Source organism: Brassica napus, chromosome C8 (assembly GCF_020379485.1).
Source record: "Brassica napus cultivar Da-Ae chromosome C8, Da-Ae, whole genome shotgun sequence".
Taxonomy (NCBI): Eukaryota; Viridiplantae; Streptophyta; class Magnoliopsida; order Brassicales; family Brassicaceae; genus Brassica; species Brassica napus.
The window spans coordinates 26,000,823-26,022,214 of NC_063451.1; the positions used below are offsets into that span (position 1 = coordinate 26,000,823).

A 21,392-nucleotide genomic window follows, 5' to 3' on the forward strand; every position below is an offset into this window, starting at 1 on the left:
GTTGTGCCATAAGCTGGATTAAAATGGGATCATGGGCAGCCTCCCATATATCATAAGCAATTTTCTGTCGGCAACCAGGCATTATTCCGTCTTCCACTAAACTGAGGTCGAGACCAAGAAGGATGCACTCCAAGTGTTTGAGTGCGAATGCCCCGCAATCAGCACAAGACTTGTTCAATCTTGTCTGCATAGGCATATCTACAATCGAATAGGATGTAAGGAGTAATTTGCTCTTTGGTGGACCAACTGCCTTGACAATTCTAGGAATCATACAAGCAAACTTCTCTACGTATTGCCTATTCCTTCCCCGATTGCAATCATAGACTTCCACTTTCTTCTCAATCATGTTGACGCATACAGCAACCCAATGATTACCTGCAACGGACATCACTTATTTTGTTAAAAAAAATACTTGAATAACGGAGACGTGTAGAGGAAGCATGGATAATTACCATTGACAAACAGAGGAAAGTAGAGACGATCAACATCGACACCCCAAACTCTATTAGTCCGCCCATGAGATGGAAGCTCTCCTCTCCCATAAGCAAGAAGAAGATCGGGTACTACGTAGCCTCTTTTGTCGTCTTTACACTTCTCGTATTCTTTCTCGATCTGGAGGCAGAACATGGCGTTCATGAAAGCAACACGGTCTATATTCCAACGCCTCAAAGATGTTTTCTCTCGCCATATATACATCATCGCATCCATTTCCTGAATATTCACATGGACAATTACCCAATGCACAATCAAATATATGTTACAAATATATGTTAAGAAAATAATACCTCGTTTCCAAGCCATTTTCCAGCACAAACTATTCTCTGTGCAAAGGTCAAATTAAAGACAGAGGGACCAATCCTCAAAGCTGTTGGATTCGTAGACCATTTCGTGAATCTATCCCACGATTCTTCGGTGAAATAATACAGTGACGCCTGTGGAGAACCGTCAGCTGCCATTGGTGAGTCACTAAGCTGAAGCTTCTTGCTTGGTCCTCCAGTCCATCTATCCCACTTTGCCGATGTTACAGGTGCATTTGATTGCTTTGATCCACCTTTTCGTAGTTTCCGGACATTAGTCATTGGAGTCCACCAATCACTTGCATCGTTGTCGTTATTGGTCTGTGATGGATCAAAATCGGGTACGTACGAGGCTTGAGAAAGTCCTTCAAGGCTTTGCGTACCTATTGGTTCGTCCATATCATCCGCTTGACTGAAATTTACATCCTGTTTCAAAGTACACAAGCAATTCATAAAAAACCCTGATTCAAAACACACAAGCAATTTAAACAAAAATCAGATTCAAAATACACAAGCAATTCATAAAAAACCAGTTATTAAGCACACACAAGGAATTCATAAAAAACATGATTTTATAAACTAATAAAATTCATATAAATATCTTACACATAGTTCACATAACAAAACACACATCATAATGCAGATACATAATTAAGCCTGATTTTGAACAACAATTACAAACCAAACACACTTCCAAAACGAGACAATGCAAAACACATCACAAGACCGATAAACACATGAAACTAACACTAAAAGAAGTTAAGACACATTGCAGAGAGTTATGAAGACTAGTGCTTGTTTACCAAGCGTTTGGACCTCCTCGGAGATGGCTTGCTAGGCGATGGCTTCGTAGGAGATGGCTTCCTAGGCGATGGGTTGCTATGCGCTGGCTTGCTAGGCGCTAGCTTGCTAGGCGATGGGTGGCTAGGCGCTGTCTTGCTCGCAGATGGATCTCCATGCTCAGCTTGGACGGTTGAATCCCCACGGGAATTTTTAAGCTCAGACTGCACTCCCTCAAATTTTTCATCCATCTTTTTCTCTAGCCTCTCTTCCATCGCAGCAAAACCTTGCTGAAACAACTGCGTCACAAAAGTCTTCATATCTTCATCAAAGGGCGCCTGTTGTGGTCTAGTATGTAGGACCTTATGCTTCCTTTTTTCCATTCCACGATCAGGGAGCCTCTTCTTTCCCTTTGTATCTCTCGCCCTTATGGTTGCTGATCCTTTTGGAGTTTGAAACTCCTCATCGCTCCCACTTGCTTCATCGCTCCCACCTTCACCATCCTTGTCGTTAGGCTCTTCATCACTCCCACCTTCTCCCTCATGCGTAGCTACTTTCTCCTTCTCACCTTCTTTGTTATCAACCCCAAAAGAAAAGACCGGTGTCTCTTCGTACTCCCAATTATGACCACTGAAGTCAAACTGCTTCATTATCATATGCATGAGAAGCTTGACTCTATCATCCTCCACCTCATCTCGTCTGCTAAATTGAAGACTTTCACACACTGTATAATTCCCAGTCCACGAGATGTATGGATATATGTCATCCTACACAAGAAAGGTGAAAAGAGTCAATCATTAATACAAACATTTGTTTGTTTTTCTACTTGTTAAAATAAATATTTACCTTGGGTGTTAAGATGTTCTCCAACTTGTTGAGCTCCTCGTACGAAATCTTTGCAGCTCCCATCCAGTTTACACATCTAGGACCGTTCTTAAAACTTTTGTTCAGTTTTCTTCCACAGAGCTTTCCAAGCTTTGGTATTGCTTCCATAGCCCATATCTGAAGACCGTAGGTGAAGCCATCTAACACGTAACTCTTTGGATTCTCCTTCAGTTTATCTCGTTTTTCAGCTATTGACTCGCATAGAAGGTCAAAAGAAGCAACTCCCCAAGGGTAGTTTCGAACCTGCTCAAGATCCATCACCAACTTCACGTACTTGATGGGGATAGGTGCCTTCTCATCTCTCCCGCAAACCATACAAACAATGATGCAAAGATACACCAGCCTGATTCGATCAGCATTACTCCACTTCTTAACAGCTGCCCTGTGATGTTCCCACAGCTCGAAAATAGAAATCCCCTTATTTGTCCTGATCACTAAGCTCCAGAAACCACCATCATCATCCCAGTCAACCAACTCCTTAAGTGAGAGACTAGTATCGCACTGAAGCCCGGTAACTGCGTGGAACTCAAGCAATGAAAATCGGAGAGGTCTTCTCGCAAAGACAAACCAGAGCTCATGATCTTTGTAAGTCAACAGCTCCCTACACAAGAAGCCGTGTATCACTCTCGCCGAGAATCCCAAACCATTATCGAACAGCTTAAAAATCTGAGCAAAAACAGGATCTTTCTTCACTGTCTCCAACTCCTTTGGCAACCACTCCATCAATCTTTTGAAATAGCGTACCATCTTGCAGTTGTTATTGATCTGATGCACTTCGGTCTCTTCACCCGGCTTAAACAACCGCTTTGGTAACTCCTCAGACATACCTACAATCACAGAAAAGAAGTTTATAATCAGAGCACAAACAAAAAAAGAAGAAGATTTGACAAAAAACCAAACCTTTGAATCGGAAAACAACAAAAACGAATCTATTTGTCAATTTTCCCTCTTTCAAAAAAGGACCAAAATCGAAGATAAGAAACTAAAATCAAAACACCCAAACAATAACATGCATGAATTGCGTAATGTATAAGGAGATTAATCAACCCATTCAAGTAATTTAGATTAAGAAATAAGAGAAATCGGATTTAGGTGATGAGAAACTTTAAGAAATCTACGGTTAAGAGAATCAAAACAAGTAATCGCAAACTCACCTTCTTAGAAACGTGAGAAGTTGATGAAATTGATGGTGGAAGAAGAAGAAGAGCGTCCGACGATGTCGTAGAGTAAGAACAAATCTCCAATTCTTCAGGCTGATAACAAAGAGAAAGACGAAAATAACTAGATTAGAGATGAAAAATGAAAGTTAAAGAGTGAAGAAACGATTTGGCTTTGTTCTTACCCAAAATCGCCATTGGAGGAGCTTCAAGCTTTCGGCGGAGAAAATAAGAGAGAGGTTCGTTAATCTCTAGGATAAATCAATTTTTGTTTCTACTTTTTTTATTGTTTTTCTTTTATTTTTAATTTCTGTTTTTACTTTTTGTTTTTTTTGTTTTTTAAAAGTGGTTAAATATATTTCAAAATATTAATATTAATTATATAAATTTTAACTATGCTAATTTGAGGGCAATATGGTATTTAAAAAATTATAAATCCTACTTACCTAAAGAATTTTCAAAAAGTCCTATTCTCACAAATCAAAGTATAAAATGTCTTTATTTTCCAATTTTCTCTTGAATTTTCCCACTAAATCTCTAAATAAATATTTCATCAATTCATATTTGGCTTTACTTTAAAACATCTATAATATATATTAGAATGGAGTCGGCAGGTTATATATTTAATCAATTGCGTGATTATAAGCTTTAATTAAAGATCCAACATCAAATGTTGGAAGCCCCTTTAGTTGTGTAACACATGTCACTTCCAACACCAACGGAACTCCATATTGCTTATGTGTGTACTAGATGCTTATCCCATTTCATTTATACTTTCACTTAATATTTCGCAAAAAAGGTTTTCCTTTATTGTCCATTTCGTATGTTTCCTAATTTTGGTAAAATGTTTTTGTTAAGTTCGGAACATCGCAACTTGTATATAAGCAAACTATACATTCGTTTCATTCAAGTTGGGATTTTCCTTAAGCAGTTGTAACTTAGATTATCTTTGTCATTCTCTTTTATCTTATAGAAAAGACTAGCTATGTTTGGATATATGATTTTAATGTAGGGAGAATTGGAAAAACAAGAAATTTTCGAAGTTTGTTTGTCAAAATAAGATTTTGGTCGTTTTGGACTGGTTTTGCCCTTGTGTTGTGGAAAAAATAGTAAACTTAGGTAAAAAAATATAAAAAAATGTAGTTACATTAGAAACCAAAGTATATATACTTTTATGTTTAAATTTAATTTTTAAAAATTGTGGAACTATGTTTTATTTAATATCAAAGCTATAACAGAATACTTATTCTAGCCATCTACGTAGTCTACAAATCGAATATAAAGTATTGTACATAGGTTTACCTTGGATAGAAAATATAAACTACACTTTCTTCAATAGTTTACCTTAGCTAGGTTTTTTGTCGTAATATTCTATCTTGATATCTTCAGTCTACCTACGGTTTTTTTACAAGTTCTATCCTAGAGTCAGTGAAATACCTTTTCTTTTTTACAAGTCATACCTTGTTCTGCCTTTTACTATATAATAGCCTAAGGCAGAATGTAGTTTTCATTCTCTCTACATCTTTTTGCCTTACGTATAATGTATATTCTTGCCAAATAAAGTAAAAATAGAAACTTCCAAATTTCGTGATCATATCTTTCCTAAATATATCCTAACTAAATATTTCCTAAATATCTCCCCCCCCCACGATTTTCTCCCTTTTCTCTTCACACGATCCCCTCGTTCCTTGTTCCTCTCTCTTCTTCATCGACAAAAATCTCTTCTATCAACCAACACAAGATGGTTCTAATCTACGTTAAATCTGGTGTATGGATGTCAAGTTTCAGTGACGAGTGGAGTTTCTTGGCAGACAAACAAAGGTGTGGTCGAATGGTGACATTAGAAACTACTACTTTACTGGAGGAACTCAAGATCATGGTGTGTGAAGATTATGGGGTCGACCCTAATTTGGTTAATGTCGAGTTCAGTTATGAGATGGTCAATCAAAGAGGAAATCCTCCCATTAGTATCAGTAATGATCGACAAGTGTGTAACTTTGTGGGCTACACAAAGAAGGGTTCCTCTACAACCTTGTGTGTAACGTTCTCAGGTACTGGTACTGGTGTAAAGGAAAATGAACGAGTCAATATCGATCTCAATAAGGAACCGTGTGATTCAAGTAATGTTGAGGAAGGTGAAGTTCCTGACATAAATCTGGGAGATTTTGCAGAACCATCAACAAAGTGTTGTGATAAAAGGAAGAATCATGTCGTTGAGGATGGTTCCGGTCATGCTGGTTCAAAGAGTGAAAAGTATGGCGATAGTGAAAAGGAAAGTCGAGCTGGGAACACAGATTTCGTGAAGAAAGATCAACTTTTCCGAAGTAAACGTGTCCTAAAAGCAACAATGGAAATTTGGGCGATGAAGAATAATTATGATTTCCTTGTTACCAAATCAACGAAAAAGTGGTGGTCTATACGATGTAAGGATAATACGTGCAACTGGACTGTGCGTGCGGAATGTGTTGATGGGTCTACATATTTCATGATCAATAAGTGTGTGGGTATACACTCATGTGCTCCTTCAAAGAAAAGCAACTTCGGAAAACGGCGTCGGCAAGAACTATTGGAAAGCTGATACAACATCGATTTGATGATGCCAATGATGGCCCCAAAGCAAACGACATCATTCAGTTTATGAGGCTAGAACATAGCTGCGAAATTACTTATTGGCACGCTTGGGAAGCTCGTGAGTATGCAATTACAGCTGTTAGAGGTATACCAGACGAAAGTTATGCAAAGATACCAAAATATTTGCATATGATTAAAGAAGCTAATCCTGGTACACACACTCACTATGAAACTAAGAAGGATGGTAGATTCATGTATCTATTTATGTCGTTTGGGCAATCAGTTAGAGGATTTCAGAGTCATATGCGTAGGGTGATTGTTGTTGATGGAACTTTTCTGAAAAATAAATATAAATGAGTTCTACTTGTTGCTACAGCTGTAGATGGTAACTCCAACTTGTATCCAATTGCATTTGAGTGTGGTTATTCCTGATAGTAAAGACTTAGCTTTTGTGTCAGATAGACATGCGTCAATTGCTAAAGCAATCAGGGATGTCTACCCACGATCAAAGCACGGAATTTGTATACACCACTTGCTGACCAATGTGGTTAAATTCTTCAAGACAAAGGGGTTCACTGCTTTGGTCGAGAAGGCTTCAAAGGCATATAGGTATAGTGAATTTCAGGAACGTTTCACAGAAATTGTTGATATCAGTCCGGCACTTGGAAGATATCTACAGGAGGCTGATGTGAGAAAATGGGCTCGTTCTCTCTTCCCTGGATCCAGGTATGACATCAGGACCAATAACCCAGCCGAGTCGATTAATTCAGCTCTAAGATCTCCTAGACAATTTCCAGTAATTCCTTTGCTAGATAGTATAAGAGAAATGATGACCCGATGGTTCTATGAGCGTCGCATGTTAAGCTCCAAACATATTGATCCTTTAACCGATAAGGTGGAGAAAAAGATTGATAGGAGAATCGTGAAGGCTCGAGGGTTTCAGGTTCAGAAGGTTGACAACTTCAGATCACTTGTTAAAGGAGACATATATTATTGTCATGTTGATCTGGAAACCAGAACATGCACATGTGGGAAATTTGATTTAGGAAAAATTCCATGCAGACACGCCATTCCTGCAATATATTCTCGAGGTATGGAAGTATATAAACATTATCTTGGTACCTATATATTCCAGATTTTGCAGCGTTTAGACATTGGTCGGTCTTTTTTTGACACAGGTATGGAAGTACACCAATTTACTGATGGCGTCTATAGCACTGCAACGTGGAGAGCTGCCTACGCGGAATCCATTAATCTCATACCAGTTCCAGAGGCTGAATGGAATGTCCCAGATGAGGTTAAACTTGCGAAGATCTTACCACCAGAGTCAAGAAAGAGTGCTGGTAGACCAGTAAAGAGAAGGTATGAAACAGTAGAAGACAAGATTAGATCTTCTCAAGGATCAACAAAGAAGAAAAAGCACAAGTGCAGCCGGTGTGGTAGGGAGGGACACAAGAGAGGAACATGTGATAAACCTATCTAGTTTGTTGTGTGTGTTCTCTGTTATTTGCTGTTTGCTTACAACATTGTTGAGACAAATCGAATCTTCCTATTGACAGTTTGATTTTTGCCTATTCCTTCCCCGATTGCAATCATAGACTTCCACTTTCTTCTCAATCATGTTGACGCATACATCAACCCAATGATTACCTGCAACGGACATCACTTATTTTGTTAAAAAAAAATACTTGAATAACGGAGACGTGTAGAGGAAGCATGGATAATTACATTTGACAAACAGAGGAAAGTTGAGACGATCAACATCGACACCCCAAACTCTATTAGTCCGCCCATGAGATGGAAGCTCTCCTCTCCCATAAGCAAGAAGAAGATCGGGTACTACGTAGCCTCTTTTGTCGTCTTTACACTTCTCGTATTCTTTCTCGATCTGGAGGCAGAACATGTCGTTCATGAAAGCAACACGGTCTATATTCCAACGCCTCAAAGATGTCTTCTCTCGCCATATATACATCATCGCATCCATTTCCTGAATATTCACATGGAAAATTACCCAATGCACAATCAAATATATGTTACAAATATATGTTAAGAAAATAATACCTCGTTTCCAAGCCATTTTCCAGCACAAACTATTCTCTGTGCGAAGGTCAAATTAAAGACAGAGGGACCAATCCTCAAAGCTGTTGGATTCGTAGACCATTTCGTGAATCTATCCCACGATTCTTCGGTGAAATAATACAGTGACGCCTGTGGAGAACCGTCATCTGCCATTGGTGAGTCACTAAGCTGAAGCTTCTTGCTTGGTCCTCCAGTCCATCTATCCCACTTTGCCGATGTTAGAGGTGCATTTGATTGCTTTGATCCACCTTTTCGTAGTTTCCGGACAGTAGTCATTGGAGTCCACCAATCACTTGCATCGTTGTCGTTATTGGTCTGTGATGGATCAAAATCGGGTACGTACGAGGCTTGAGAAAGTCCTTCAAGGCTTTGCGTACCTATTGGTTCGTCCATATCATCCGCTTGACTGAAATTTACATCCTGTTTCAAAGTACACAAGCAATTCATAAAAAACCCTGATTCAAAACACACAAGCAATTCAAACAAAAATCAGATTCAAAATACACAAGCAATTCATATAAATATCTTACACATAGTTCACATAACAAAACACACATCATAATGCAGATACATAATTAAGCCTGATTTTGAACAACAATTACAAACCAAACACACTTCCAAAACGAGACAATGCAAAACACATCACAAGGCCGATAAACACATGAAACTAACACTAAAAGAAGTTAAGACACATTGCAGAGAGTTATGAAGACTAGTGCTTGTTTACCAAGCGTTTGGACCTCCTCGGAGATGGCTTGCTAGGCGATGGCTTCGTAGGAGATGGCTTCCTAGGCGATGGGTTGCTTGGCGCTGGCTTGCTAGGCGCTGGCTTGCTAGGCAATGGGTGGCTAGGCGCTGGCTTGCTCGCAGATGAATCTCCATGCTCAGCTTGGACGGTTGAATCCCCACGGGAATTTTTAAGCTCTGACTGCACTCCCTCAAATTTTTCATCCATCTTTTTCTCTAGCCTCTCTTCCATCGCAGCAAAACCTTGCTGAAACAACTGCGTCACAAAAGTCTTCATATCTTCATCAAAGGGTGGTCTAGTATGTAGGACCTTATGCTTCCTTTTTTCCATTCCACGATCAGGGAACCTCTTCTTTCCCTTTGTATCTCTCGCCCTTATGGTTGCTGATCCTTTTGGAGTTTGAAACTCCTCATCGCTCCCACTTGCTTCATCGCTCCCACCTTCACCATCCTTGTCGTTAGGCTCTTCATCACTCCCACCTTCTCCCTCATGCGTAGCTACTTTCTCCTTCTCCCCTTCTTTGTTATCAACCCCAAAAGAAAATACCGGTGTCTCTTCGTACTCCCAATTATGACCGCTAAAGTCAAACTGCTTCATTATCATCTGCATGAGAAGCTTGACTCTATCATCCTCCACCTCATCTCGTCTGCTAAATTGAAGACTTTCACACACTGTATAATTCCCTGTCCACGAGATGTATGGATATATGTCATCCTACACAAGAAAGGTGAAAAGAGTCAATCATTAATACAAACATTTATTTGTTTTTCTACTTGTTAAAATAAATATTTACCTGGGGTGTTAAGATGTTCTCCAACTTGTTGAGCTCCTCGTACGAAATCTTTGCAGCTCCCATCCAGTTTACACATCTAGGACCGTTCTTAAAACTTTTGTTCAGTTTTCTTCCACAGAGCTTTCCAAGCTTTGGTATTGCTTCCATAGCCCATATCTGAAGACCGTAGGTGAAGCCATCTAACACGTAACTCTTTGGATTCTCCTTCAGTTTATCTCGTTTTTCAGCTATTGACTCGCATAAAAGGTCAAAAGAAGCAACTCCCCAAGGATAGTTTCGAACCTGCTCAAGATCCATCACCAACTTTACGTACTTGATGGGGATAGGTGCCTTCTCATCTCTCCAGCAAACGATACAAACAATGATGCAAAGATACACCAGCCTGATTCGATCAGCATTACTCCACTTCTTAACAGCTGCCATGTGATGTTCCCACAGCTCGAAAATAGAAATCCCCTTATTTGTCTTGATCACTAAGCTCCAGAAACCACCATCATCATCCCAGTCAACCAACTCCTTAAGTGAGAGACTAGTATCGCACTGAAGCCCGGTAACTGCGTGGAACTCAAGCAATGAAAATCGGAGAGGTCTTCTCGCAAAGACAAACCAGAGCTCATAATCTTTGTAAGTCAACAGCTCCCTACACAAGAAGCCGTGTATCACTCTCGCCGAGAATCCCAAACCATTATCGAACAGCTTAAAAATCTGAGCAAAAACAGGATCTTTCTTCACTGTCTCCAACTCCTTTGGCAACCACTCCATCAATCTTTTGAAATAGCGTACCATCTTGCAGTTGTTATTGATCTGATGCACTTGGGTCTCTTCACCCGGCTTAAACAACCGCTTTGGTAACTCCTCAGACATACCTACAATCACAGAAAAGAAGTTTATAATCAGAGCACAAACAAAAAAAGAAGAAGATTTGACAAAAAACCAAACCTTTGAATCGGAAAACAACAAAAATGAATCTATTTGTCAATTTTCCCTCTTTCAAAAAAGGACCAAAATCGAAGATAAGAAACTAAAATCAAAACACCCAAACAATAACATCCATGAATTGCGTAATGTATAAGGAGATTAATCAACCCATTCAAGTAATTTAGATTAAGAAATAAGAGAAATCGGATTTAAGTGATGAGAAACTTTAAGAAATCTAGGGTTAAGAGAATCAAAACAAGTAATTGCAAACTCACCTTCTTAGAAACGTGAGATGTTGATGAAATTGATGGTGGAAGAAGAAGAAGAGCGTCTGACGATGTCGTAGAGTAAGAACAAATCTCCAATTCTTCAGGCTGATAACAAAGAGAAAGACGTAAATAACTAGATTAGAGATGAAAAATGAAAATTAAAGAGTGAAGAAACGATTTGGCTTTGTTCTTACCCAAAATCTCCATTGGAGGAGCTTCAAGCTTTCGGCGGAGAAGATGAGAGAGGTTTGTTAATCTCTAGGGTAAATCGACTTTTGTTTCTATTTTTTTTAAAGTTTTTCCTTTATTTTTACTTTCTGTTTTTACTTTTTGTTTTTTGGTTTTTTTAAAAGTGGTTAAATATATTTCGAAATATTAATATTAATTATATAAATCTTAACTATGCTAATTTGAGGGCAATATGGTATTTAAAAATTATAAATCCTACTTACCTAAAGAATTTTCAGAAAGTACTATTCTTACAAATCGAAGTATAAAATGTCTTTATTTTCCAATTTTCTCTTTAATGTAAAATCTTGTTATTTTTGTTAATACGTTTCACTAATCATCATTAACTATAAAATGCAAATATATATGCTATTTAATAAATTGACAAACCAACCATGCATGAGATCCATAATGAAAAAATGCAAACCCTAGCATAACTGATTTAACTATTTACTAGATTTTGTTTAAAAGGGTGGGTATTTTTTTGTTTTATATTTTTGTAGAAATTTAATTTTTATATTTGTGTTTTTTTGTATAATATTTTATTTTTAAATGATTAATAAGAACTTTTAATAATTATATTAAAATAGTTGGACAACACATATATCAATATATAGACCATGTTCCTGATGACGCCAGTAAGTGAAATATTGTTCATTCTGTATATATAGTATTTGTTGTTTTTATAGGAACTTGTATTTGAATGTATACAGTATACAGATATTCTAGTAAATGATGATCATGCATATACAGAGGAATTTAAACTAATTGGATATCTATTCGCCATGCCCTAAAAGTTCCTTTCAAACTGATCAGGTCACCTAATAAGTATTTTTTCTTTTGTGTTTTATTATCATAACAGGCAACATGTTATCATGGCATATGAAATGTAATCGTAATATGTAATCGTAATATATAGGAGATAGCTACTAAACGAAATAAACTAATTTTCAATTTTAAATGAATTATTAAGAAGAAGAGATAATGTTATCTAGGTGTTGTGGGTGATAAAGATATCCAAGCCAGGTAAGGTTAGCTTGTTGATCAAATTGATTAAACATTTCTTCAACAAGACTTCGACATCTGTACCACCAATCCTTGTTTCAATTATGGATTATAAAATATAAAATGGCATATGCACCCATTATAATTTTTTTTTATCAATACATTATTGGTTTCTTAAAGCAAGTCTATTTTAAAAAAAAAACCTACTGAGTGGTTCATCGTTACATTTGACCATCAAGGAAATTATAGTATATATATAACGCAATACATATAGTTTTCTATTTTAATTATTATTCAAGTGTAATTCTTTGAAAGACTCGTTATGCGTGTACTTGCGAAGTTATAATCTTTTAAAAGGACAGTCTATTTTTCTACGTAATATAGGACAAGAAATATCGGTTACTTTATTAGTTTGAATGATTCTTGATTTAATAATTAAAAACACTGGCGTTAGATATAAGTTAAATCAATATTGATTTAAATTGAATCAGTTGATCTAGAAAAATAATTTGGTAGAGCACCATCCCACCGATCAGATACTTCTTCGAAGAAGTTCTGATTGCTGAAGACGTGTACTAAGTGACAAGTAAATATAATTTCTCTTTAATTTAGTGCGTAGTTGGCTATTTGCGTGCATCATTATTTGCTAAATAGTAAATATTCGATTCATGTCGTGTGCAGGCATCAATCTCTTAGAATATGTATATTGTATTCTCTATGAAAAGAGCGTATCACTCTAGTTCAGTGCTTGATCAATGCAAGAAGAATTTATATATTTTAAATCAAGTTCAGACTCAGGCCCCAGATGGTGACAAGCGGGATAACTACGGAATAAGTGCGATATGGTTCAAAAAATAACAAAAATATATATTAGGTGCCGTAACTAATAAATCATAGGTAACCATTTATTGAAAGATTTTTTTCAAAAATCATTAATATTTAAATTAAAAGAGGAAAAAAATATTTTCAATCTATTAGAATTCCTGAAATCAAACTCTAAAAATACAAATACACAACAGTTAATTGTTTTTGGGATACAATATTTTCATGGTCGCGCTATATAGCTAAATTGTTTTTAGTTGCCCAATGGGCTACAAGTTACAGCAATTATGGGCCCAATGCGCGTCGATAAACCGATTTAAAAGCAAACCGTGTCGGATCCCGGTTATCAAGTGGATACCCCGTGGGTTTTAGGGTTTTAACATACGGTTTGGCTTAGGGCGCGCTTCTCTCTGCTTTGTTTACACACAAAGACTGTTTCTTTCCACCCTCCTCTGCTCGTTTCCGTCGCCATCTTCAATCTCCAGGTTCGTTCTCCGTCACACTCGTTACTATCGATCACGCTTATTGGCTTCACAGCTGGGAATCGAAAGCCGCTTGTGTGTTTTTTTTTGCTGTAATTTTTTTTAATTTCTGAGACTTTGCTTCGTTGAGTTTCTCATAGAAAGTTTGAAACTTTGATTCGAATTTGAAATAGGAAAGTTTATTTTCAAACGGGTTTATGTCTTGAAACTCCAGAACTTAAAAAAGAACATGGCTTTATCTTAATATCTTTTGCACAAACAGCTCGAAACTGTGTTTCATTGAGTTTTTTTTTTTTTTTCTGGGCATAAGGTTAGGAAGCAAAAGAAGTTAGTGTGAGGATGAGGAAGAAGGTAGACGAACGTATCAGGACTCTGATTGAAAACGGTGTTAAGCTTAGACACCGTTCCATGTTTGTCATCGTCGGTGACAAGTCTCGTGACCAGGTGATATCTTTTGTTCTTCTTATAAAGAATCTCTACTTTGCATTTTCCTTAGAATCTATTTTTGAATTTTTGGAGATTAATTAATAATACCTTTTCTGTTTCGTTGTGTAACAGATAGTGAATCTTCATCACATTTTGTCAAAATCGGTGGTGAAGTCTAACACAAGTGTGCTATGGTGCTACAAGAACAGACTCGACATTAGCAGGTTCGATTTCTCATCATCCTTGTGTTTCACAAAATAAAGTATTTGCCAGTTTTGAAACTTTATATTAACAAAATGAAATTGGTTTTGTGTGCAGTCACAATAAGAAACGTTCTAAGCAGCTGAAGAAGATGAAGGAGAGAGGACAGCTAGATCTTGAAAAGCTTGACGCTTTCTCTCTTTTTCTTGATGTTGGGGAAGTAACACATTGCATGTACAAAGACTCTGAAAGAGTTCTCGGGAATACTTATGGCATGTGCATCCTACAGGTATGCCGCCTGGTTAATGATTATATAAAGTAATACAGTTGCTGCAACTTACTAAGATTACCTTTTTAATTTTATATATATATATATATATATTCAGGATTTTGAAGCTCTAACCCCAAATCTACTAGCAAGAACAATTGAGACGGTGGAAGGGGGTGGGCTAGTTGTATTGTTATTACAGTCTCTTTCTTCGCTTACTAGTCTATGCACCATGGTTATGGTATGTGATTTTGGTAGTTTTGTTGTTTGCTTAACTAGTTATTTGGAGTTTACTTTACATGATTGGTTCTGTTTTCGTATCAGGATGTGCACGATAGATTTCGAACCGAGTCACACTCTGAAACTTCCGGACGTTTCAATGAGCGTTTTCTGTTATCACTAGCTTCCTGCAAAGCGTGCGTTGTCATGGATGATGAGCTGAATATATTGCCGCTTTCGTCTCACATCAGATCTATCACCAAAGTTCCAGCAAAGGAGGTAAATTTTTATCAGATTTAAGGGCTGTTGATAGAGAGAAACTATCTTTCATCATGCCGCTTAGCATCTTTAACGTTTACTCTAATGCGTTTCTGATGAAAGGATTCGGAGGGACTTTCTGAGGCAGAACAAGATCTTAAGAGTTTGAAAGATGCACTAAGTGATGATTTTCCTGTTGGTCCTTTGATTAAGAAGTGTTGTACATTGGATCAGGTATGTAGTTTTGTCACCTGTATACATTAGATGAAGAAGGGTTGCACATTGGATCATGTTTTTGAATACATGCTTTCTTTTTTTTCTGTAGGGTAAAGCTGTTGTCACATTTTTCGATGCAATATTGGATAAGACCCTCAGGAGCATTGTTGCTCTAATTGCTAGTCGAGGGCGTGGAAAGTCTGCCGCACTTGGTCTAGCTGTTGCCGGGGCTGTTGCTGCTGGGTAGGCTTTGAGTTAATGTACTCTTTTTATTCTCAAATGTTCAGATAGTATTTAGTAACTTATCGGCACTTTATCGTTATTTGCTGTTAGGTACTCTAATATCTACGTAACAGCACCAAGCCCAGATAACTTGAAAACATTCTTCGAGTTTGTTTGCAAAGGTTTTGATGCTCTTGAATACAAGGTACTATGAACATCTTCTGCAGCACATATTTAAAGGCAATTTTTAAAGAAAGAGTAAAAGTTTTACATATTTTTTGAGATTATTCATTAATGTCCTAAACATTCTCTTAACCCATATGTTTTTGAAGGAACATCTTGAGTATGATGTTGTGAGAAGTGTGAATCCTGACTTTAAGAAAGCCATCGTACGGATAAATATCTTTAAGCAGCACAGACAAACTATCCAGGTATGTTCATTCATGTTTTTCTAATTAGCTGTGGTTTGTCTGATAATGTTCTGATAATATTTGTTAACTAATCGGTATTGTTTTTTTTTTCTTGTTCAGTATATACAACCGCATGAACACGAGAAGCTCTCACAAGTTGAGCTGTTGGTTATTGATGAAGCAGCAGCGATTCCTTTGCCAGTTGTGAAGTCGCTACTTGGACCTTACCTAGTTTTCTTATCATCTACAGTCAGTGGGTAAGTGAAACATGATTTTCTGGTTACACCACCATTGTGTATGCCATAGTTATAATTTGAGTCAGTTAGGTTACTGATTACCGTTTCTTTATTTTTATTTATCAAAGCTATGAGGGTACTGGTAGATCTTTGTCCCTGAAACTCCTCCAACAGTTAGAAGAACAAAGCCGAGCCCCTGCTACTGGTGTTGAAGGCTCCCTTTCGGGTATTTAACTGCTACATCTTGCTTTCGATTTTGGCATGTGATAATCAAGAGAATTTCGTAGAGATCCTAGTATCTGATCGGTGTTCACAAGTACTAGAGCTAATGTTTCTTTCTTGGAGGGCCTAGTTTAATGTCATAGTATTTAGTATTAGATATCCTTTTTATTCTTGGCTCTGTAGATGATGTTAATCGTTATCTTGGGGAATACCTTAACTGTCTGACGTTTCTTTGGATTCAGGTTGCCTTTTCAAGAAGATAGAACTTACTGAGTCAATTAGATACGCTTCTGGAGATCCAGTTGAATCCTGGCTCAATGGATTACTATGCCTTGATGTTGCTAATTGCCTCCCTAGTCCTTCATGGTATGGAGTTTTCACGTCAAAATTATACAACGTTTACATCCCTTTCTTCCCAACTGATCTTTCCGTTTGGTTGTTTGTTCTGTATATTGTAGCCATCCTCTGCCAAGCCAGTGTGATCTCTACTATGTCAACCGAGACACACTGTTTTCTTATCACAAAGACAGTGAGTTGTTTTTACAGGTAATAATAGTTGATTTTACAATCTAATTTTTTTGCTTACTTTGTTTTGATTATAGTAACTTAAGTGGTATTACCACAGCGAATGATGGCACTTTGCGTCTCTTCTCACTACAAGAATTCTCCTAATGATCTTCAATTGCTGGCGGATGCTCCTGCTCATCATTTGTTTGTGCTGCTCGGTATATAACTGATCCTTTTATTTAAAGCTAGATATAATCCACCAGATTTAGAGTATCGCCTTAAAAAATTTATTTGGTACAGGTCCTGTTGATGAATCCAAAAACCAGCTTCCTGATATACTCTGTGTTGTTCAGGTATAGTTGAAAAAATTGGAGATCTGCTTTATTTTTTGTTGCAGCATTGTGACTGATTCTGGATGTATTTTTTGCAGGTGTGTCTTGAAGGACAGATATCTGAGAAATCAGCCATCAGAAGCTTAAGAGATGGTCATTCACCACATGGAGATCAAATACCTTGGAAGTTCTGTGAACAGTTCAGGGACCTTGTCTTCCCAACTCTTTCTGGTGCTCGTATTGTACGCATAGCAGTCCACCCCAACGCCATGAAGGTGACTTTTTTAGGCTTCTCATTTTTTTTTAATCTGTTAGGTTCCATGAAAAATTAACAAATGTCTTATTGCATTCTATGTAGATGGGTTATGGTTCTGCTGCGGTTGAACTATTGACCAGGTAAAATGCATGAAAATTTACATACGTAAACACTAAGCTGTGATCAAAGCTTGACGATAATGATTTAATTGATTGATGTGGACAGATATTTTGAGGGTCAGCTAGCTTCGATATCAGAAGGCGATGATGAACTCGATGTGGAGGCTTCACCACTTAAAGTTACCGAAGCTGCTAAGAAGGTTCTTGGTTCTTCTATCTATCTGTATGACTATTTTTGTTTGGTTTATGCATTCAACTTCTTACTTGATTGCTTTTCCATAGGCTTCTTTGCTTGAGGAACAGATAAAACCTCGCGCCAATCTTCCACCTCTGCTGGTTCCTCTTCGTGATCGACGACCTGAGAGACTCCACTACCTCGGTGTCTCTTTTGGTCTCACTTTGGATCTTTTCCGTTTCTGGAGGAAACATAAATTTGCTCCCTTCTATATCAGTCAGATACAAGTAAGCATATCTCTACTCTTTCTACTGAGTTTCTTCTTACCTATGGCTTGTATAGTAGTGGTTAATAACGCAATTTCTACATTTGGTTTGATCAGAGTTCTGTGACCGGTGAGCACACATGCATGCTTCTGAAACCATTGAACAACGAAGAGTTCGAAGTTAGTGAGTCAGATGAATTGGGCTTCTTTGCTCCCTTCTATAAAGGTTTGTTGATTTTCTTAACAAGAACTAGACTTTGCCGTTCTTGGTTTTAATGCTTTGGCCACTTCTTCTCTTTTGTTCAGATTTCAGGATAAGGTTCTCTAAGCTATTGAGTGACAAGTTCAAGAAGATGGATTATAAACTTGCAATGAGGTTAGGACTAATCCTTTTTTTTTTGGTTCATTCCATTCTTGGGGGATTTGATCATTTTTCTCATATCACTTCTTTTTTTCTCTAGTGTCTTGAACCCTAAGATCAACTTCACAGAAGTTGATTCTTCAGGAAGTTCAGCAAATGGATATTTGAAGAAACTCGACAGTGTGTTTTCTCCATATGATATGGAGAGACTCAGAGCGTACACTGACAATCTTGTGGATTTCAATCTGGTTAGTTACATTTTCCTCAAGTAAACTTATTGAGTTTTAACTTATATTTGTTCCGTTTGGTGATTATTTGTTTTTTTTTCTTATCTTTTAAAAGGTTTATGACCTCTGCAAAACTCTAGCACATCACTATTTTCAAGAGAAGCTCCCGGTCACGCTTTCATATGTTCAAGCATCTGTACTCCTATGCTTGGGCTTGCAGGAGTCTGATTTCTCTACCATCGAGGTATAACATTTATGTTTTGGACTTATGTTTCATTCGACGTTTAGAGATAAACTTGTAGACACATCTGAATGTTCTAAACTGTATCATTACATTGCACTTACAGAGACAAATGCAGTTAGAGAGGGGACAAATACACTCTCTTCTATTGAAGGTTGGTAAGAAGTTATACAAATATCTGAATGGAATCGCAGCATCAGAGATCGAAGCCACCTTCCCTCGGTTGAAAGAAGTAAGTTCGGATTTCAAAGCTAAAAGCTTACTTTTATGTTCCTTTGCTCTGTAATTTACAATCCTTCATATTTAAATATATGATTCATGATGATGACTTGTGGTTGCAGAGAGTGCTTGAACCTCACAATGTATCTGTAGACGAAGATCTCAGGGAAGCAGCAAAACAAGTCGAGGTACTTGCTTCTGTTCAAGCTCATATTTTTGTTTTTATTTCGATGTATAAAGTCATTCACACTCGATATCTGGTTTAAAGGAACAAATGAGGGCAAAGATAGAATTGGATCCTGAGCTGCTTGAACAATTTGCTATTGGTGGCAAAGAAGCCGAAGCTTTGGAAAAGTCTAAGATCTCTTCAAGTGGTATCATCAGTATCGAGACTACTAAACCTGAATACAAGCCAAAACCAAGTGGGTTTGATAAAACTGCCAAAAAGAGAGGCCATGATAAGTACTCCTCAAAATCCCACAAGAAGAGAAGAGCCTGATCTGGAGCTAATGTGTGAGACAGTGAGCAGAAGATTTTGATTACTTGTTCTTTTTTTTTGCTTTCTGAATTTGTAACCAGAACTTGAATATTTTTATAAGCATTTTGTTTTGAACATCACTGATGAAAAATGCTTAAAGTGTTTCTGATTCAGTTGATAAAATTCTACAGCCAAGTCTATAACTACATATGTTTTTACTGCAATAAAGCTGTTTTACATCTCGGCAGCAAAAGACTTCCCACATCCACAGGTTTGTGTAGCGTTGGGGTTTGAGAAAGAGAAGCCTCCACCGATTAAAGCGTCACTATAATCAAGCTGCATTCCGAAAAGGAAGAGCATGCTCTTCGGATCACAAACTACAAAAAAAGAAAAGTGTGCACAAGAAAAACCTGAGCATTCTTTTCCTTTCAGAGATATATAAAAAAGCAGACTCAAGAGAACTGGAGTCTAACGAACACGAATCAGTCTAAATGACAAATGCGCAGACCGTAACACGACAGCTAATGTCCTAACAACATTCAGTCTATAACTATCAGGTAAGCGAATATAGCCAATGACAATTCATATGTAACATGGCGAGTCTACACTACATAAACTAACTGATCTCACCTCTTAGACCTTATTGTATCAGAATAAAAGGGTTATTCAAAATAAACTTACCTATAGCGAAGCCTTCATATTCAATGGTGGAATCATCAGGTCTTGCGTTAGCTCTGTTCTCAAAGTCCATCGTGTAAGACATCCCCGAGCATCCTCCCTGCTTCACACCAATTCTCAAACACAAATCTTCCCCACGCTCTGTTCTCATCTTATTCAGATGCTTAAGCGCACTCTCCGTCAAGGATATCGCCGGCTTCAATCCCTCCACTGCAGATGCCACTGAGAAATTCAAACAAGACTCTTCAAATTCTCGTGAAACACGCAAACCAAACAAGAGCAGAACTCAGTACATGTCTGAATATTCAAAAAAACAACAAAAGATCGATACTTTTTTTATGGTAATCATATTAAAAATCGATACTTTTCGAATCATTTCTATGAGAAGCGAATCAAAAGAAGAGAACTTTCGCGATATCAATTCGAACCTGGAGCAGAGGAGGAGGAGGATCGAACACAGAGACGGTTTCTCCGATTGAGATTCACGTATGACGAACGAGGAAATGAAATCGAGTTACGTGGAGCCACATGACGTAAGCTTGTGTTAGAGACCCTGAGCTGAAGAAACGTTGGATTCGAAGTCGTGATTCCAGCCAACGCCATCATCACAGAATAGAATCGCCGAGAGGAGGAGAAGAAGACGAACAGAAATAAATAAATAAATAAATATTTTTGCTCAATTATTATTTAAGTCCACATGTTTTATGTTATTTAAGTCGGGGACCCGTCGGTTTCGGTTCGATTGATTCAAATTTTTAGATTTTCGGTGTTATGCTTATAAGTCATGTTCATGTTTTATTAGTTATTGATTCGGGTTTGGTTCGGTTCCTTCCGTGTTTGGTTCGGATCGGATTGTAAAATCGTCCAAAAATATTTTTTTAAACCTCAAAAATCGACAATTTTTTTTTTCAAAATATAAAAATTATTCACAAATCTAACTAAAAATTAGTTAAACTATATAAATTAATTGAAAAGCATTCAAAATAACAAATAAACAAACTAAAAAAAATATTTAGAATACTCTAAAATATCTAAATCACTTTAACAAAGATAAAAACATTAACATATTTAACTAATTTCAGATCCTATTTTGGATTTCAGTTCGGTTCGGGTTATAACCAAACTCTAAAATACTAAACTTATAAATCCCGTTCGGATATTTTTATATAGCAGTTAGGATTCGGTTTCGGTTTTTTTCGGTTCGAGCTTAGATAGGTACTCCAGGTTGGGGTAAAAACGTCCATGCCCAATAGAATATACTTGAACAATTAAAATCGGGTCATAAATTAAAACCCGGTTCGGAGTTGAGTTAAACCCGAACC

General features: G+C 37.3%; 4 protein-coding genes across 7 annotated transcripts; 2 read left to right on the forward strand and 2 right to left on the reverse strand.

The window, feature by feature from the left end:
• Positions 1-1,367: 1,367 nt before the first annotated feature.
• LOC106405112 lies at positions 1,368-4,117 on the reverse strand. Of its 3 annotated transcripts, XM_013845714.3 has the most exons (4): positions 3,805-4,117; positions 3,617-3,715; positions 2,424-3,289; positions 1,368-2,344 (listed from the first exon to the last, which is right to left on the reverse strand). In XM_013845714.3, the coding sequence occupies exons 3-4, from the start codon at positions 3,285-3,287 to the stop codon at positions 1,586-1,588; spliced, it is 1,623 nt and encodes a 540-aa protein (XP_013701168.1). In that variant the 5' UTR covers positions 3,288-3,289; positions 3,617-3,715; positions 3,805-4,117; the 3' UTR covers positions 1,368-1,585. The 3 variants fall into 3 exon arrangements, with proteins under 3 accessions (XP_013701168.1, XP_048622278.1, XP_048622277.1); XM_048766321.1 differs by having other exon boundaries at positions 3,617-4,117; XM_048766320.1 differs by having other exon boundaries at positions 2,424-4,117.
• Positions 4,118-6,572: 2,455 nt separating this feature from the next.
• LOC125591944 lies at positions 6,573-7,673 on the forward strand. Its single transcript, XM_048766875.1, has 2 exons — positions 6,573-7,281; positions 7,369-7,673. Exons 1-2 carry the CDS (start codon positions 6,573-6,575, stop codon positions 7,671-7,673), a joined length of 1,014 nt encoding a protein of 337 aa, XP_048622832.1.
• A 5,711-nt stretch (positions 7,674-13,384) lies between these two features.
• Positions 13,385-19,586, forward strand: LOC106453097 (RNA cytidine acetyltransferase 1). 2 transcript variants are annotated; one of them, XM_013895331.3, is made up of 27 exons: positions 13,385-13,537; positions 13,845-13,978; positions 14,093-14,184; positions 14,279-14,450; positions 14,548-14,670; positions 14,754-14,927; positions 15,030-15,140; positions 15,232-15,365; positions 15,456-15,549; positions 15,677-15,775; positions 15,875-16,011; positions 16,119-16,216; positions 16,455-16,578; positions 16,671-16,758; positions 16,838-16,937; positions 17,020-17,072; positions 17,150-17,326; positions 17,410-17,447; positions 17,533-17,626; positions 17,709-17,888; positions 17,984-18,092; positions 18,173-18,242; positions 18,328-18,475; positions 18,570-18,698; positions 18,802-18,927; positions 19,037-19,102; positions 19,183-19,586. In XM_013895331.3, the coding sequence occupies exons 2-27, from the start codon at positions 13,874-13,876 to the stop codon at positions 19,411-19,413; spliced, it is 3,072 nt and encodes a 1,023-aa protein (XP_013750785.2). In that variant the 5' UTR covers positions 13,385-13,537; positions 13,845-13,873; the 3' UTR covers positions 19,414-19,586. The 2 variants fall into 2 exon arrangements, with proteins under 2 accessions (XP_013750785.2, XP_013750786.2); XM_013895332.3 differs by having other exon boundaries at positions 13,405-13,537; positions 13,850-13,978.
• LOC106453098 (iron-sulfur assembly protein IscA, chloroplastic-like) lies at positions 19,582-20,769 on the reverse strand. Its single transcript, XM_013895333.3, has 3 exons — positions 20,499-20,769; positions 20,074-20,292; positions 19,582-19,769 (listed from the first exon to the last, which is right to left on the reverse strand). Exons 1-3 carry the CDS (start codon positions 20,674-20,676, stop codon positions 19,627-19,629), a joined length of 540 nt encoding a protein of 179 aa, XP_013750787.2. The 5' UTR covers positions 20,677-20,769; the 3' UTR covers positions 19,582-19,626.
• Between the last annotated feature and the right edge of the window lie 623 nt (positions 20,770-21,392).

Coding starts and splice junctions, on each gene's coding strand:
- LOC125591944 (XM_048766875.1), top strand. CDS start 6,573: ATGGTAACTCCAACTTGTATCCAATTGCATTTGAGTGTGGTTATTCCT. Junction 7,282..7,368: donor TCCTGCAATATATTCTCGAG/GTATGGAAGTAT, acceptor TTTTTGACACAG/GTATGGAAGTACACCAATTT.
- LOC106453097 (XM_013895331.3), top strand. CDS start 13,874: ATGAGGAAGAAGGTAGACGAACGTATCAGGACTCTGATTGAAAACGGT. Junction 14,451..14,547: donor ATGGCATGTGCATCCTACAG/GTATGCCGCCTG, acceptor ATATATATTCAG/GATTTTGAAGCTCTAACCCC. Junction 17,327..17,409: donor TCCACCCCAACGCCATGAAG/GTGACTTTTTTA, acceptor CATTCTATGTAG/ATGGGTTATGGTTCTGCTGC.
- LOC106405112 (XM_013845714.3), bottom strand. CDS start 3,287: ATGTCTGAGGAGTTACCAAAGCGGTTGTTTAAGCCGGGTGAAGAGACC. Junction 2,345..2,423: donor AGAACATCTTAACACCCAAG/GTAAATATTTAT, acceptor TTTCTTGTGTAG/GATGACATATATCCATACAT.
- LOC106453098 (XM_013895333.3), bottom strand. CDS start 20,676: ATGATGGCGTTGGCTGGAATCACGACTTCGAATCCAACGTTTCTTCAG. Junction 20,293..20,498: donor CTCCTCCTCCTCTGCTCCAG/GTTCGAATTGAT, acceptor TGAATTTCTCAG/TGGCATCTGCAGTGGAGGGA. Junction 19,770..20,073: donor ATATGAAGGCTTCGCTATAG/GTAAGTTTATTT, acceptor CTTTTTTTGTAG/TTTGTGATCCGAAGAGCATG.